This window comes from Ptychodera flava, chromosome 17 (assembly GCF_041260155.1).
Source record: "Ptychodera flava strain L36383 chromosome 17, AS_Pfla_20210202, whole genome shotgun sequence".
NCBI classification, from domain to species: domain Eukaryota; kingdom Metazoa; phylum Hemichordata; class Enteropneusta; family Ptychoderidae; genus Ptychodera; species Ptychodera flava.
In genome coordinates this window covers 6,301,999-6,317,584 of record NC_091944.1, presented here as the reverse complement: position 1 = coordinate 6,317,584, position 15,586 = coordinate 6,301,999, and the positions used below count along the sequence as shown (strand labels likewise).

General features: G+C 38.1%; 1 protein-coding gene across 1 annotated transcript; it reads right to left on the bottom strand.

The window, feature by feature from the left end:
• LOC139115257 (mucin-2-like) lies at positions 1-15,586 on the bottom strand. Its single transcript, XM_070677240.1, has 9 exons — positions 14,089-15,586; positions 13,647-13,870; positions 12,498-12,699; positions 11,319-11,678; positions 3,979-4,140; positions 3,669-3,764; positions 2,449-3,272; positions 1,217-1,306; positions 1-959 (listed from the first exon to the last, which is right to left on the bottom strand). Exons 1-7 carry the CDS (start codon positions 15,578-15,580, stop codon positions 2,926-2,928), a joined length of 2,883 nt encoding a protein of 960 aa, XP_070533341.1. The 5' UTR covers positions 15,581-15,586; the 3' UTR covers positions 1-959; positions 1,217-1,306; positions 2,449-2,925.

The following is a 15,586-nucleotide window of genomic DNA, read 5'->3' as shown; positions in this document are numbered from 1 at the left end:
TTTTCGTGAATGACGTAAGCATTTATTACAATAGAATAAAATAGAGCATTAGACAAGCAGCAGTGACAAATAATATATTTCGAAGAAATGTAAATCCAACTGTAAATTTGATATTATCACTTTGATTACCATTCCTTCGTTTATCAATATTCGGCAATAGTAATCTTAGCATAAATTGGTTGCATTGCTTTTATATCGTCGTTACCGCCATCGCAGTAACATTAGTCAGTTAATTCATCTGCAATGCATCAATTCAAATCACAAAAAAGTGTCACAATTTATTGGTGCAAAATAATGAACTCAGAGCTTAACTGTACTGCAGCCTGTCTAATTGTAGGAGAAATTTATCTGATGTCTAAAATCTTCTTAACAGTTTTTCAAAATTCTGTAAATGATTAATTTTAATGAATGTAAAACGAGCATGAACAAATCTTGAGTATAGTTGCATAGTGCGAGTATATTTGAAGGGAAAATGTGAAAATAAAATCTGAGAAGACATGGCAGAATTCAAAGAGGGGTTGGAATGCATGTCGCCTTTACTTGGTTATAAATTTGGGGGACGGAATTTGCTAAAGCTTGGGGAATTTTTAAGTAGGCATTTATATTGGCCATGTTACAAGCAAGATGTATTTACATGCCTACTCCCTCAGTTTAACGTTTTGTTTCCGGAAAGTCTGCACATGCCAGACAGGAACACTCCACTATGTACTGGTATTCGACTTGCTTGTAACTGTTACCCGGACAAACCACTTCCATGGTTTTGCTCTCAGTCTTGGACGGGTGGCAGCAACCGCATTCTTCCGCGAACCGATTCTCTTCAAAGGACCAAATAGAATGTGACCGACATTTTCCGTCACATTCCCCGACATCGATTGTCTCGACGTTGGTGCAGTTATTACTGTCTTTGGTCTTGTTTGGTGCGAGTTGCCATACGAATGCCCGGCATCCTTGCTTTTGTGCTATATAATTATAAAGAAGAAAAAAGGCCATTTCAATTAGTCATTCAATACTGCCCACCTAAAAAGTCAGAACCTTAGCTTCGAATCAACGATTTTCCTTTCTTACATGCCATTGATATAAAGCTAAAAGAAGGAAAAACAGATGAGACGACTAGACATGATAATGCTAATATTGAAACCACAACACATGGAATCCTGTTATGAAATTATGAAGGACCCTGTTTCCCTTTAACATGCAAGTATATACCAGCACTTACGTGGTGTGGTCGGTTCTTCTGTGGTGGTCACAGTAGTTACCTCAGGGGTGGTAGTTTTTGTTGTCGTTGGCTCCGCCGTAGTTGTTGCTTCTGTTACAAAAACAAACAAACAGGATACGCATTAAACCACATTACAAAATACATGTTTACTAAGTCATTTTCCTCTTTGTAAACCATACTAGTTTTCCACAGACATAGTCTAATTCGGTTTCCTTGACTTTAACTGCAGCCTTACTAAAAATGAATGTCATGATCAATGTCTACGTATACGCATTCTAAACATTAGAAGAACTGTGCTTGAGATTGCGCACGAAAAAATTGAGTTTGTCAGACAGCAGTTTAAGATAGGTTTATCTTTCATTAATCATCACCTTACACAGAGGTGAAATCCCCCTTACGCGCTGAATACGCAAACAGTAAATTCAAGAACATCAAATACGACTGTCAGCATACGAAGTTGCGGCGAAAAAATATTAACTTTAGGTATTGTTAAATTAGATCATAGCGACTATTTTTTGTGTGGTTACACCACAGACAAACATAGACAGATTCGCAACGGGTATTGTTTAAGGCGTGGAGCGGTTACGTAACCCATCAATGTTCGCCTCGCCTCAGGTTGCTCTCGTCTCTCTTTTCCGAAGAGTGCCGACCATGCATCCTTCGGTAATTTTCGGACTTTCGCCAATTGTTAAGCGAAAGTATGTTCGGCAAAGTTTGTGTTGTTATTTTCGTGTGGTGCTGGGCGGAATTGACGTGCTGGCGAAAACGGGAGTGTTTTGAGCTTCAGGAAAGTGAGTTTTACCGTTTTAAAAATTCCTCTCATATGTTTATGAATATATGAGTGTGTTTGAACCAAATTTGAAAGTCTTTTATCGATAATGTCTGGGTTTACTCAATGGTTTACGGTCAGTCATACTGTCTTTTACACGTGCGTCAAGGAAGGACATGTTTATGAAACTGCTGGCGTGTTATGTTTTGATTGGCGTGAAGCAGTGTTTCTGGCCTGAGAGCTCACACGGTAACTATGGTTGCTACGCGACTGGCAGTACGATGCCATCTCGCCGTATTTTTCGCATAATCTCGTGTAATTATCAACCACAAACAAAGCCTCCAAAAAGTTTAACACTTTTGAAGCTCATTTTAATATGAAAAGCCAATAGTTTACCGAGACGACCATGGAACAAAAGGCATGCAGCGTTTCCAGTCTGTCTATTGTCTGTGGTTACACTTACCTGTTGTTGTTGATGTAGTTGTACGTTTGGTAGTTGTCGTCGCCTCTGTTGTTGTAGTTGGTGAAGTGGTAGTTACAGTAGTGGTTCCCTCTGTTGTTGTAGTTGGTGAAGTGGTAGTTACAGTACTGGTTCCCTCTGTTGTTGTGGTTGGTGAAGTGGTAGTTACAGTAGTGGTTCCCTCTGTTGTTGTGGTTGGTGAAGTGGTGGTTACAGTAGTGGTTCCCTCTGTTGTTGTGGTTGGTGAAGTGGTAGTTACAGTAGTGGTTCCCTCTGTTGTTGTGGTTGGTGAAGTGGTAGTTACAGTAGTGGTTCCCTCTGTTGTTGTGGTTGGTGAAGTGGTAGTTACAGTAGTGGTTCCCTCTGTTGTTGTGGTTGGTGAAGTTGTGGTTACAGTAGTGGTTCCCTCTGTTGTTGTGGTTGGTGAAGTGGTAGTTACAGTAGTGGTTCCCTCTGTTGTTGTGGTTGGTGAAGTGGTAGTTACAGTAGTGGTTCCTCTGTTGTTGTGGGTGGTGAAGTGGTAGTTACAGTAGTGGTTCCCTCTGTTGTTGTGGTTGGTGAAGTTGTGGTTACAGTAGTGGTTCCCTCTGTTGTTGTGGTTGGTGAAGTGGTAGTTACAGTAGTGGTTCCCTCTGTTGTTGTGGTTGGTGAAGTGGTAGTTACAGTAGTGGTTCCCTCTGTTGTTGTGGTTGGTGAAGTGGTAGTTACAGTAGTGGTTCCCTCTGTTGTTGTGGTTGGTGAAGTGGTAGTTACAGTAGTGGTTCCCTCTGTTGTTGTGGTTGGTGAAGTGGTTGTAGCGGTAGTTGTAGTTTGCTTGGTCGTTGTTGCTACAAATATACATTGAGGGTAATATTTGCCATTATATTCATGAGGAAGGCAGGTCAGAAAAATTGTTTTATGCTAGGTAACGTAGAAGGAAACAGAAATCGAGCCAATTCATGCAGATTTCATGACACTACACATTCATCAAATTTAAACCTCATTGCGTAGATAGTAATGTTGCAGGACATTGTTGTTGTCGTATTTCTTGCGTTAAGTCAGTGATTCCCTTAGGAAGATTTGTAGAATAGATCTATTATCGATTTGATATGCACAGCCTTATGACTACAATGCCAGTCGAAATATATAGTGTCCCTGTGAAACATTGAAATTGCAAAATCCTGTTAAATGACCAACATTGCTGGCGTCTCTGAAATAACCAATAGATGCACAACTCTGCTTACCACATATATATTCATATTCTGGGCAACAGTCTCCAACATCAATTGTACGAATCTCCACTGGGTCACAAGGGGGATTAGGGTCAGGGCATTGACATGCTGCAAGTAAATGGACAATAAAAGATCAGTTAAATTCGTTCGGTAAGGAGTAAAGCTAGTTTGCTTTTTAAGTTTTTTTTTTAAAAATCTGATCATATTGTTTGTATTCAAAGCTTTTATATGAAGTGCAAAATGTCATTTCATCTATCATCGGCGATAACAACAGGCTTTCACAACAACGTATTTGATTTTTTGCACATCTAGATCTACTTACGGCAACATGTGTAATTCTTGAGGTAATACCTATCTTCGCAGAAGCAACCCCGGGTTGGAATCGGTGTGCAGCTTTCGCCATCTTCATAGCAGACATCTTCAGGATCACTGCAGGCTTGCTCACATTCCTTGTAGACCAAGTCATCGGGACACTCCATTGGTGCTAAAATTGCAATACACAGATACAACATTCGTAAAGTTTTTTCAATTGATGTAGCTCCATTTCTTCGACCAGATGCTCTACAATGAGTGACATTTTTATTTTTATTTTGACAATTTAAGGTGGAGCTGCATGTTGCCAACGCAGTTTTTTTCAAAGCAATATTTCTCATCAAAGATGACAAGGAAACCCCCTCATACTATATATTTTCAAAAAGCAGAGACTCTAAAGTTAGTATGGTAGCAGTAGTTTACCCGAAGGATGAAATGAGTGTATACTTGGGGTAAAATACCTAAATTTTGGTATCAATGATCAAAATCAATTTAAGTAAAAAACTTGACATTTTCTGAAATGTAATATTTCACTTAAAAAAAGAGTATATGTAGAAAAAAACGACTATTTTATTTGGCATTATCTATCCTCATTCTGAAATGGCAAGGGTTTAAAGACTGACACTCAAAAATTGATTTAAAATGCCTCTTATTCAAAATACAAGAACTTTCTTGCCAAACAAAATATTCGTTTTGATATATAGCATTTAAATAACATAATGTGAAAATTTCAGAAAATTTGACCCAGCAAGAGTGGAGTTAAATTATTTCGAAATTTCGAAATTGGGAGGAAAGAGAAGCTAGGAAATCGGGTGATTTGCACACATTGGCATAAATAAACACTTTCGACTGCTTGACAAGCTACAAGGCGAACCAACCAATATTTTAATCTTGGGTTAACAAATTAAATAAAAATTGAATAAATATTTGCAAAAAAAGTAATTCTTGAGCAAAATATGCTGTGTTGGGTGCAGCGCCCCCTTAAAATCCATCTACTTACGGCACAAATCATCGTCTTGCCAATCAAGACAAATTCCTATTTCAGAGCACCGTTGTGCATACATAGCAAGTGTCGGACAGGCTCCTGTAGCATTACAAGGGTAAGCCATGCCGTCATCATACAAGCACACTTCATAATATGGGTCTGGATCGATAAATGGATGGCATTGCCTGAATGGATCCTCGTACAAAGCGTCACAGTCAGATTCTTCCTTGGGGGGACAGGGAGATGGGTTAGGAGGCAATGGCCCACAGGTCTCGTTGCCGTTTTCTTCCCAATCCTCGACGAATTTATCAAGATCTTCGACGACCGTCTTGTTTCGAAGCATGAAATCATCGCTTGTGTCATTATTGCATGGTCCTGTGGAATGATATGGCGATTTTGTTCGATGAATGAAAAGATAGTCAAATACCATAAATACAAGACTCTTTAGTTGTCATTTGACATCGAGCCTATAGTTATTGAAGTGTAGCATTATTTGCATTTCTCTAACAATGTGGGGATATGGTTGAGAATAATCCTGTAATAAAACGGACCAATGATTTTACACAAAATACAAAAAAATACATGCGTCAGTGAAGCGGGTGGAGGAACGTTATGTGTAGTCGAATAGTATATGTAAATTTGTGAAGCCGTAAGGCTAAGTGAAATAACATCATTCATTACAGCTATATCACAGTGTTATATACCTATATTGTCATATGGGCAATATATTGATCAAAATTGTATAAATTTCAATATTTCAATTATCATTCAACTTTTTACATTAAGTTTGTTCATCAGGAATGTGAAAAAAACCACAAATAGTCTTTACCATTTTTTTGTTATTGCATTCATTTTGTTCATCCGCAATTTGCAAGACTAAGTCAATCTGAAACATCAAGTCAATCTGACATCTAGTCGACATCAGGCTGACATCTAGTCAAATTTGTCATAGTAACCTACAAAACTTGCAGTTGATAGAATGTTTCAGGAAATTTGCCAACTTTTAAATATTATCGTAATTTATCTAAGGAAATACTCGATGATAAATATCTGTATTACTCCGATGAATGATGATAATAATTTGTAATTATTCACAAAACAAGAAGACAGCTGTAACTTACAACCGGTAAATCATTTGGAACAAAAGAGATTAACTGACATGAGTCAGAACGATCAATGGGAATAAGTTAACATATGGGAATAAGTTAACGTATGGCACCATACATTAAATACGTGTTGGTCAAGATTACGTTTAAATATCTGTGGTACAATGTCTGTTTTCTCACATCACTGATATCCTACAAGCTACAAACATATGAATATACGGTTTATTTTTGAATAGAAATGCAAGTTCTAAGAAACTTTTTCTTTTTTATTCTAAATGTATTATTTTTTTTGTAATCGAGACATAATGCTTGCCTTTTTAAGAAAATAACAAAAAATCATCTCTCGCATAGCCTTAAAGTTGACCACGCCTTTATGGGACCAGTTTAAATCGATGCACGATCACTTTATTTGCCGCACTTGATTCATGTCTTGTCAATATCACATAATACATAATGTCCGTTGAATATTAGTTTTTGAAGCAAATAGATTTGTGCAAATATTAATGTGTTTTTGCTGTGATTGATAGATTGAATAGAACAAATCCGCCACAGATTATTAATCTCATCTGCATATCATAACGATAAAATGTAGGAACAAGGAATTTGCAAGATAAAGATATGTGTGTTCTGTAGTTAGCTATTATCATATACTAGGTCAATCGTTATTGTAAGTTGTAGTAGTATAACATCGAATCAAATATAATTATGACGTGTTTGAATGGCCATTAAGCAACATTTTGGAAAAACAAAGACGTCTACTAAGTTTTTTGAATCATTGCGCAGCAATTATTGTTAATATCATCTGAATGGGTTGGTATTGGCATGGGTACACCACGCCATCATAGGTATTCCATTTAACGGAAGATACTGGAAGGCAAACTGAACAATTTCTTTTCGAAGACTTGATAGAATACCCCGTCTATAAAAAGACATTCATTCTTTTTTATTCCGTGTGAAGATTTTACTAGATCTCATTTCTAAAAATTAAAGCGTTTGTTACCATCTTCAAGTGAGAGTAGTTTGAGTAAACTATTTATATTTATATATTTGTTATCTATAAAGCGTTTGCTTCACGATAAGTAATAAGTTTAGCGGTTAATTGTATACTACAAACCAACTACGAATTTTAAGTTTTTTAATTTGTAAATGTAACTCTTCATAACAGGGCAGGGGGGCTTGAAATATTATAACGAATTGAATAATATCGATTATAGTCGTAGTTTTATGGAAAATAGTATAACCAGGTAATAGTAAAGTGTCCATAGATACCAATCGATAAAAAGACTATGTGCAATCACTTCAATTTTACTTCAATGCCATCATATAGAAATGCAATTTTTAAGAAACTTTTACATTTTTATTCTAAATGTATTAATTTTTTTGTAATCGAGACATAATGCTTGCCTTTTTAAGAAAAAAACAAAAAATCATCTCTCGCATAGCCTTAAAGTTGACAACGCCTTTATGGGACCAGTTTAAATCGATGCACGATCACTTTATATGCCGCACTTGATTCATGTCTTGTCAATATCACATAATACATAATGTCCGTTGAATATTAGTTTTTGAAGCAATTAGATTTGTGCAAATATTAATGTGTTTTTGCTTTGATTGATAGATTGAATAGAACAAATCCGCCACAGATTATTAATCTCATCTGCATATCATAACGATAAAATGTAGGAACACGGAATTTGCAAGATAAAGATATGTGTGTTCTGTAGTTAGCTATTATCATATACTAGGTCAATCGTTATTGTAAGTTGTAGTAGTATAACATCGAATCAAAGATAATTATGACGTATTTGAATGGCCATTTAGCAACATTTGGAAAACAAAGGCATGTACTAAGTTTTTTTGAATCAGTAGTAACTCATTATCGCTTTTAAAGTAAAAAGAAATCACGAGTCGTGATTTAAGATTCTTACCACAGAGTCCTTCCGTGTCGTTAAAATACCAATTGTAAGGCACGGCTACTGTGAACGTGTAGAATATTGGTTCATACTGCACCAGCAAACCAACCGACTTGATGGTTGCCATCACTTGTATACCTGACATCCAGACTTCAATGTCACCGAAGTGTATGCTGTGATCGTGAGGTAGTCTGTGGACTTCACCATTGTACTCAACCTTCATGATCACACGTAATGATTTGGGTTAGTAATTTATCGTTTGGGTTGACTTTTCAATTTGAACTATTTTAATCAAATAACGTATCGAGCCTCTCTTCCATTACATCAACTGAGCTGATGTTTAGGTTACAATAGCAATTATGCAACAGAAATTAATGTAGGTACCGTCGAAGAAATTGTCTAATGTTCAGAAATGCGGAAGTCTAGCAGACTGCAGAACCATAATTCTACTGTAGCTTGACCCAAACTTTGAACAAACCAAACATACTATAGTTTCGGAACTTCACAAAAACGATTGTGTTTAACGTGCACATGGCAATTGTAAAATATCACTATGTAACAATTATTGTTAATGTAATCTCATTGGATTGGTGTTGGCATGGGTATGGCATATAATCAATGGTGTTCCATTTAAAGAAAAGTATTTTTAAGGTATGAAAACTGAACGATTTCTGTTAGAGTTCTTGTTAGAATTCCCCGTCTATGAAAAAAATACATTCGGTTTCTTCCTTGAGAAAATTTTACTTGACCACATTTCCGTTGCAATCTTCAAGTGAGAGTAGTTTGCGTAAACTAGTTATATTCAAGAATATAAATAACAATATGATTTAAAGTGCTCATATTAATATGGAAATAAAGGACGATGCGCTGACCATTAACGATTATTTATGGGCAAGGGCGAGAGGAAAATTAACGGCCTCGGCAAGCCTCGCCCGTTAAATTTTGGCTTTTCTCTCGCTCGTGCCAATAGATAAACGTTGATGGTCAGCGCGGAGTCTGTTATTTTTATTATATTATCAACGAACCCCCAAAAAACCGTCAAAATTTACGAAAATTTACCTACGCGAAAGACAACCAGGCTCTACAACATGTCAGTTAGTAGTGCGCGCTGTAAAAAAAGTTTGTAAATCCAGAGATTTTTTGAAAAAAGTGTCTAAACTTGCCCCACAAGTGCTCAATGTTTTTTGTGATTGATTATGAAGTTTGTACAAATCACAATCTATCCAATTTATCTTTTAACGGTAAAGTGATGATATTATCCATATTCACGGGTGTGTAAACTAACATCACTGTGCATTCATGGGCAGTCACGTGGTTCAGCTCGGCCAATTGAAATACGACGGACAGAGAATGGTAATATAATGTATATTTCATACCAAATTTATCAATTGAATGTTACTCTTCTCAACGGGACAGGGCTTTCAAATGCAACAAACAATTGAATAATATCAATTTGGTCATGGCTATATGGTAAATATTATATTTACTATGTAATAGTTAAGCATCCATATATAATAAAGTATAAAGGGACTGTGTACAATCATTTCAATTTTACTTCAATCCCACTATTAAAAGGGACTACGATTTTGTCGAAAGAAAACATGTACTACATGAATCAACTTACTTGATAATTGTTCATGAGTATCAACGTATGTCCATCATAAAGTATTGTCACGTTTTTGGTACAGGTAGTGCCAGGCATCTCCACACATTCGACATTGGTGATCAGAACTTGGAAGCTCAGCGAAGACTGTGGACGTGCAAGAATGTATGTACAGTTGCCCTGATGTGAAAACCGTTTTCCATCAAAACTCACGTAGTGGGGATCTCCAAATCCGTAACACATACCTTTGGAAAAAGTCATGATAAAATGATGAGCGTGATTGAAAAACAAGTAAAAGTGTTTGTTAAAGAAGATCCTGTATGCTCTCTGACTTTGGTTTGAGAGCAATTCATGCTTGTCATTCTGAAAACAAACGGTAATTTTCTTAGGCCTTTACTTTAACACTCGATGTCTCTAATGAACTATTGTAACAATGGAATGCCATCACAAACGATATTTTCGTCGTTTACACTAATAATTTTCATTATATCATGATATTGCACCAACAATGTTCATTATATCATGAAATTGACGCAGATTCCGAGATAAATCTGATATACTGTCGTGACGTCAATACTTACATAGATCTGTTGGTGGTGGTTTCGTTGTCGACGGTGGAAGCATTGTTGAAGTTATCATCGTGGTCGCCAGAGTGGTAATAACTGGGGTTGTTTCTGTAACAGTGGTTGTAAGCGGCGGCTTAGTCTTGACTGTGGTTGTTATCACTTCCGTCGTAGACTGGGTCGTAGTTGTAGGCGGCGGTGTTGTTGCTTTAGAAAGTAGATACGAATGTCAGGCATCAATACATCAACAAAAGACGCTTTGCATAAACACACACGATAAAACCCACCGGATAACATATCAACTTCCCAAATATTACTCTGAGTGTACAATTAGGTATATACATACCTATCTGTTGATGAGTCCATACATCAATGAATGACATAATCGTTTGTACTAACCATGTATCTAGACTGCCCTACTTGATCACAGAATGTTTTATGTTAGCAATGCAGCCGCGGAAAAGTCAACATTTACTCAGGCATACACGATAGTTATCAAAGCAACCTTCAGTCAAACTATTTAACACTCGTCACACTTTTGAGAACATTTAAAAGTGCTACGTCAAACAGTCTGTACACAAGTCTTACCACAGATATATTCATATTCTGGGCAACAGTCTCCAACATCAATTGTACGAATCTCCACTGTGTCACAGGGTGGCGTAGGGTCAGGGCATTCACATGCTGCAAGTAAATAAAAAATGTTAAGACAAGGCTATCACTTTGACTCATTTAGTAAGCAAATTTGCTTTCTTCACAATTTATAATGATTAGGCTGTTTCTGATAGTAGGAAATTTAAATTTATAATGATGCACTTTTGTGATCATAAAATTCTTAGAGAACAGTTACTATGTATTTGATTTATTTCTTACATATTTGTACATCCAGATCTACTTACGGCAACATGTGTAGTTCTTGAGGTAATATCCATCTTCGCAGAAGCAACCCCGGGTTGGAATCGGTGTGCAGCTTTCGCCATCTTCATAACAGACATCTTCAGGATCACTGCAGGCTTGTTCACATTCCTTGTACACCAAGTCATCGGGACACTCCATCGGTGCTAAAATTGCAATATACAGATACAACATGAGCAAAGCTTTAATTGCTATAGCTCCATTTCTTCGACCAATAAATGATATTTTTATTTATTTTTTGATGACATAAAATCCATCTACTTACGGCATAAATCATCGTCTTGCCAATCAAGACAAATTCCTATTTCAGAGCACCGTTGTGCATACATAGCAAGTGTAGGACAGGCTCCTGAAGAATTACAAGGGTAAGCCATGCCGTCATCGTACAAGCACACTTCATAATATGGGTCTGGATCGATAAATGGATGGCATGGCCTGAATGGGTCCTCGTACAAAGCGTCACAGTCAGATTCTTCCTTGGGGGGACAGGGAGATGGGTTAGGAGGCAATGGCCCACAGGTCTCGTTGCCGTTTTCTTCCCAATCCTCGACGAATTTATCAAGATCCTCTACAACCGTCTTGTTCCGAAGCATGAAATCATCGCTTGTGTCATTATTGCATGGTCCTGTGGAATGATATGGTGATTTTGTTTGATGAATGAAAAGATAGTCAAAATACCATAAAATGAAGACTCTTTAGTTGTTATTTGAAATCGGGCTTGTAGTTATTGAAGATTTAGTATTACTTGCATTTGTTCAACAATGTGGGCAGATGGTTTAGAATGTTCCTGTAGTGAAACGGACTAATGACTTTACACAAAATACAACAAAACATATCTGTATCAGTGTATGTGGATTGGCGAAACGCCAAGGCTAAGAGAACTAATAGCATTCATTAGAGCTGTAGTATATATTATTGCCTGAATACACGGGTTTATGTACCCGAAAGCAGGTGACAATTTGCCCGACGCCAGGAGGGCAAATTGTCTATTGGCGGCAGGGCACACATACCCATGTATTTAGACAATATTATTTTTATTTCTTGCCTCTTTACAGTTAATGCTATATGACATTTGGTTACACGCAGGGCATTTTCAATTTTACCATTACGATCAGTATCAAACAGATTTTAACGAAAGTCAAAATAGTAGTGCGCGTATGGATATATACTACTTTGACGTCGAAAACGTCGAAGGGCTTCACTGTACCAGGTAACCATGGAAATCGGTCAGTACATCGTTCACCGGCCGCTAAGCTCCCTAGGTGTTCCTATTCAAGAAAATGCACTGATTTGCACTCACATTGGGGCGTGTTATAACACAGTGTGATATACCTTCATTGTCATATAGGACTTTTGTCAAAATTGTATAAAATTGTATAAGTAGTAATTTCTTATTGCTTTTAAACCAAAAATGAAATCACGAGTAGGGATTTAAGATTCTTACCACAAAGTCCTTCAGTGTCGTTAAAATACCAATTGTAAGGCACGGCTACTGTGAACGTGTAGAATATTGGTTCATACTGCACCAGCAAACCAACCGACTTGATGGTTGCCATCACTTGTATACCTGACATCCAGACTTCAATGTCACCGAAGTGTATGCTGTGATCGTGAGGTAGTCTGTGGACTTCACCATCGTACTCAACCTTCATGATCACAGGTAATGATTTGGGTTAGTAATTCGCCGTTTATGTATGCGTTGACTGTTCAATAATTATTCAAACTGTTTTCATCAAACAACAAATCAAGCCTCTTCATATTACATGAGCCGAGCACATTTTTAGGGTTACCATAACAATGCCACAGAAATCAACGTAGCTATAGTCGAAGAAAGTGCAAAATGTTAGAAATGCGGAACATGAAATCTAGCAGACTGCTGAACCACAGTAGCTTGGCCCTCAAATTTGAAGAAAGCAAGAATAGTTTCTGAGCTCCGCAAAATTTGACCCTGTTTACCGTGCACATCTCAATGTCTGTTGTAAAACATCGCTGCGCAGCAGTTATTGTTAATATCAACCGAATGGGTTGGTATTGGCATGGGTACACCACGCCATCTTAGGTATTCCATTTAACGAAAGATACTGTAAGGCAAAATGAACAATTTCTCTTCGAAGTCTTTTTAGAATACCCCGTCTATAAAAAGACATTCATTTTCTTATTCCGGGTGAAGATTTTACTAGATGTCATTTCTAAAAATAAAGCGTTTGTTACAATCTTCAAGTGAGAGTAGTTTGCGTAAACTATTTATATTCATATATTTGTTATCTATAAAGCGTTTGCTTTACGGAAACAATAAGTGTATAATTTTTAGTGGTTAATTGTATACTACGAACCAACTTATGAATTTTAAGTTTTTTAATTGTAAATGTAACTCTTCATAACAGGGCTGGGGGCCTTGAAATATTGTAACGAATTGAATAATATCGATTATGGTCGTAGCTATATGGAAAAAAGTATAACCAGGTAATAGTAAAGTGTCCATACAGACCAATCGATAAAAAGACGGTGTGCAATCACTTCATTTTTACTTCAATGCCATCATTTAAAGGGACTACGATTATGTCGAATGAAGCATGTACATGAATCCACTTACTTGATAATTGTTCATGAGTATCAACGTATGTCCATCATAAAGTATTGTCACGTTTTTGGTACAGGTAGTGCCAGGCATCTCCACACATTCGACATTGGTGATCAGAACTTGGAAGCTCAGCGAAGACTGTGGACGTGCAAGAATGTATGTACAGTTGCCCTGATGTGAAAACCGTTTTCCATCAAAACTCACGTAGTGCGGATCTCCAAATCCGTAACACATACCTTTGGAAAACAGTGTGATGAAATTAGTCTGAATGTTTGAAAAGTTATTTTGATAGCATAGAGGTTTTAACAAGAGGATGCTAATTGCTGTGTGACCCTGGATAGTGTTGATTGTGAACATTTTAAAGTATAATCATGTTTACTTAATGCACTTTGAGCGAAGTTTAGTACAAAATATTTTGATAACTCTGACATACCATCGGGACATTAATACTCACATAGATCTGTTGGTGGTGGTTTCGTTGTCGACGGTGGAAGCATTGTCGAAGTTATCATCGTGGTCGTCAGAGTGGTAATGACTGGAGTTGTTTCTGTAACAGTGGTAATTGTGGTAGGTGGCTTAGTCTTCACTGTAGTTGTTGTCTCTTCTGTTGTTGACTGGGTTGTTGTTGTTGGAAGGGATGTTGTTGTCGACAGGGTGGTTGTTTGCTCAGTCGTTGTTGTGTGCGTTGTGGTCGTAGGTGAGATGCTGGTGGTTGCCTCCGTCGTAGAGGTGGAAGGTGCTGGTGTTGTACCTTCCGTCGTTGTTGTTGATGTTGTGGTCGTTGGTGACACCGTTGTTGTTGTAGGCAGTGATGTTGTGGTTGTTGGCTGTGACGTTGTAGTTGTTGGTGACTCAGTTGTGGTTGTTGGAAGCGACGTTGTGGTTGTTGGCTGCGATGTTGTGGTTGTTGGCTGCGATGTTGTTGTTGTAGGCAGTGATGTTGTGGTTGTTGGCTGTGACGTTGTAGTTGTTGGTGACTCAGTTGTGGTTGTTGGAAGCGACGTTGTGGTTGTTGGCTGCGGTGTTGTGGTTGTTGACTGCGATGTTGTGGTTGTTGGCTGCGACGTTGTGGTTGTAGGTGACACTGTTGCAGTTGTTGATTTTTCTGTTGTCGTAGGCACGCTGGTAGTGGTTTGTGTGGTTGTCGTAGGCACACTGGTAGTGGTTTGTGTGGTTGTCGTAGGCACACTGGTAGTGGTTTGTGTGGTTGTGGTAGGCACACTGGTAGTGGTTTGTGTGGTTGTTGTAGGCACACTGGTAGTGGTTTGTGTGGTTGTCGTAGGCACACTGGTAGTGGTTTGTGTGGTTGTCGTAGGCACACTGGTAGTGGTTTGTGTGGTTGTCGTAGGCACACTAGTGGTGGTTTGTGTGGTTGTGGTAGGCACACTGGTAGTGGTTTGTGTGGTTGTTGTAGGCACACTGGTAGTGGTTTGTGTGGTTGTCGTAGGCATACTGGTAGTGGTTTGTGTGGTTGTGGTAGGCACACTGGTAGTGGTTTGTGTGGTTGTGGTAGGCACACTGGTAGTGGTTTGTGTGGTTGTTGTAGGCACACTGGTAGTGGTTTGTGTGGTTGTTGTAGGCTGCCTTGTCGTTGTTGTCGGAACTTCTGTAGTGGTACTTAGAGTTGTGGTCGGTGATGCGGTTGTAGTTGTTGGCACAGCCGTGGTTGCATTACAGTCGCAAGGTTCCCAGCAACACAGGAAACGAACTTCGTAATCATAACACAGCGGTGGTCTTTGATCGACATGGTAACACTCTAGGCCTGGGTCGACCTCGCATGACAAGGTTTGTCCTGTTCGGTCATATGGAAGGTGTGGTTCTACGGCTAATCGGCATTGGATATCTTCAGGTGACTCACAAAAGTCATAAAGATGTCTTAAGTCAGCCTGCAATTCAAATTCTCCCTCAGCATATAGAATGTCTTCCTTTCTTTCATCGTCATCCATCCATTC

What these genes read in the sequence shown, in the direction of transcription:
- LOC139115257 (XM_070677240.1), bottom strand. Translation starts at nt 15,580, where the DNA reads ATGGATGACGATGAAAGAAAGGAAGACATTCTATATGCTGAGGGAGAA. An exon ending in CGACACTGAAGGACTTTGTG is followed by an intron (nt 11,679 to 12,497) that starts GTAAGAATCTTA and finishes ATCATTCCACAG; the next exon opens with GACCATGCAATAATGACACA. An exon ending in AGAATATGAATATATATGTG is followed by an intron (nt 3,273 to 3,668) that starts GTAAGCAGAGTT and finishes GTATATTTGTAG; the next exon opens with CAACAACGACCAAGCAAACT.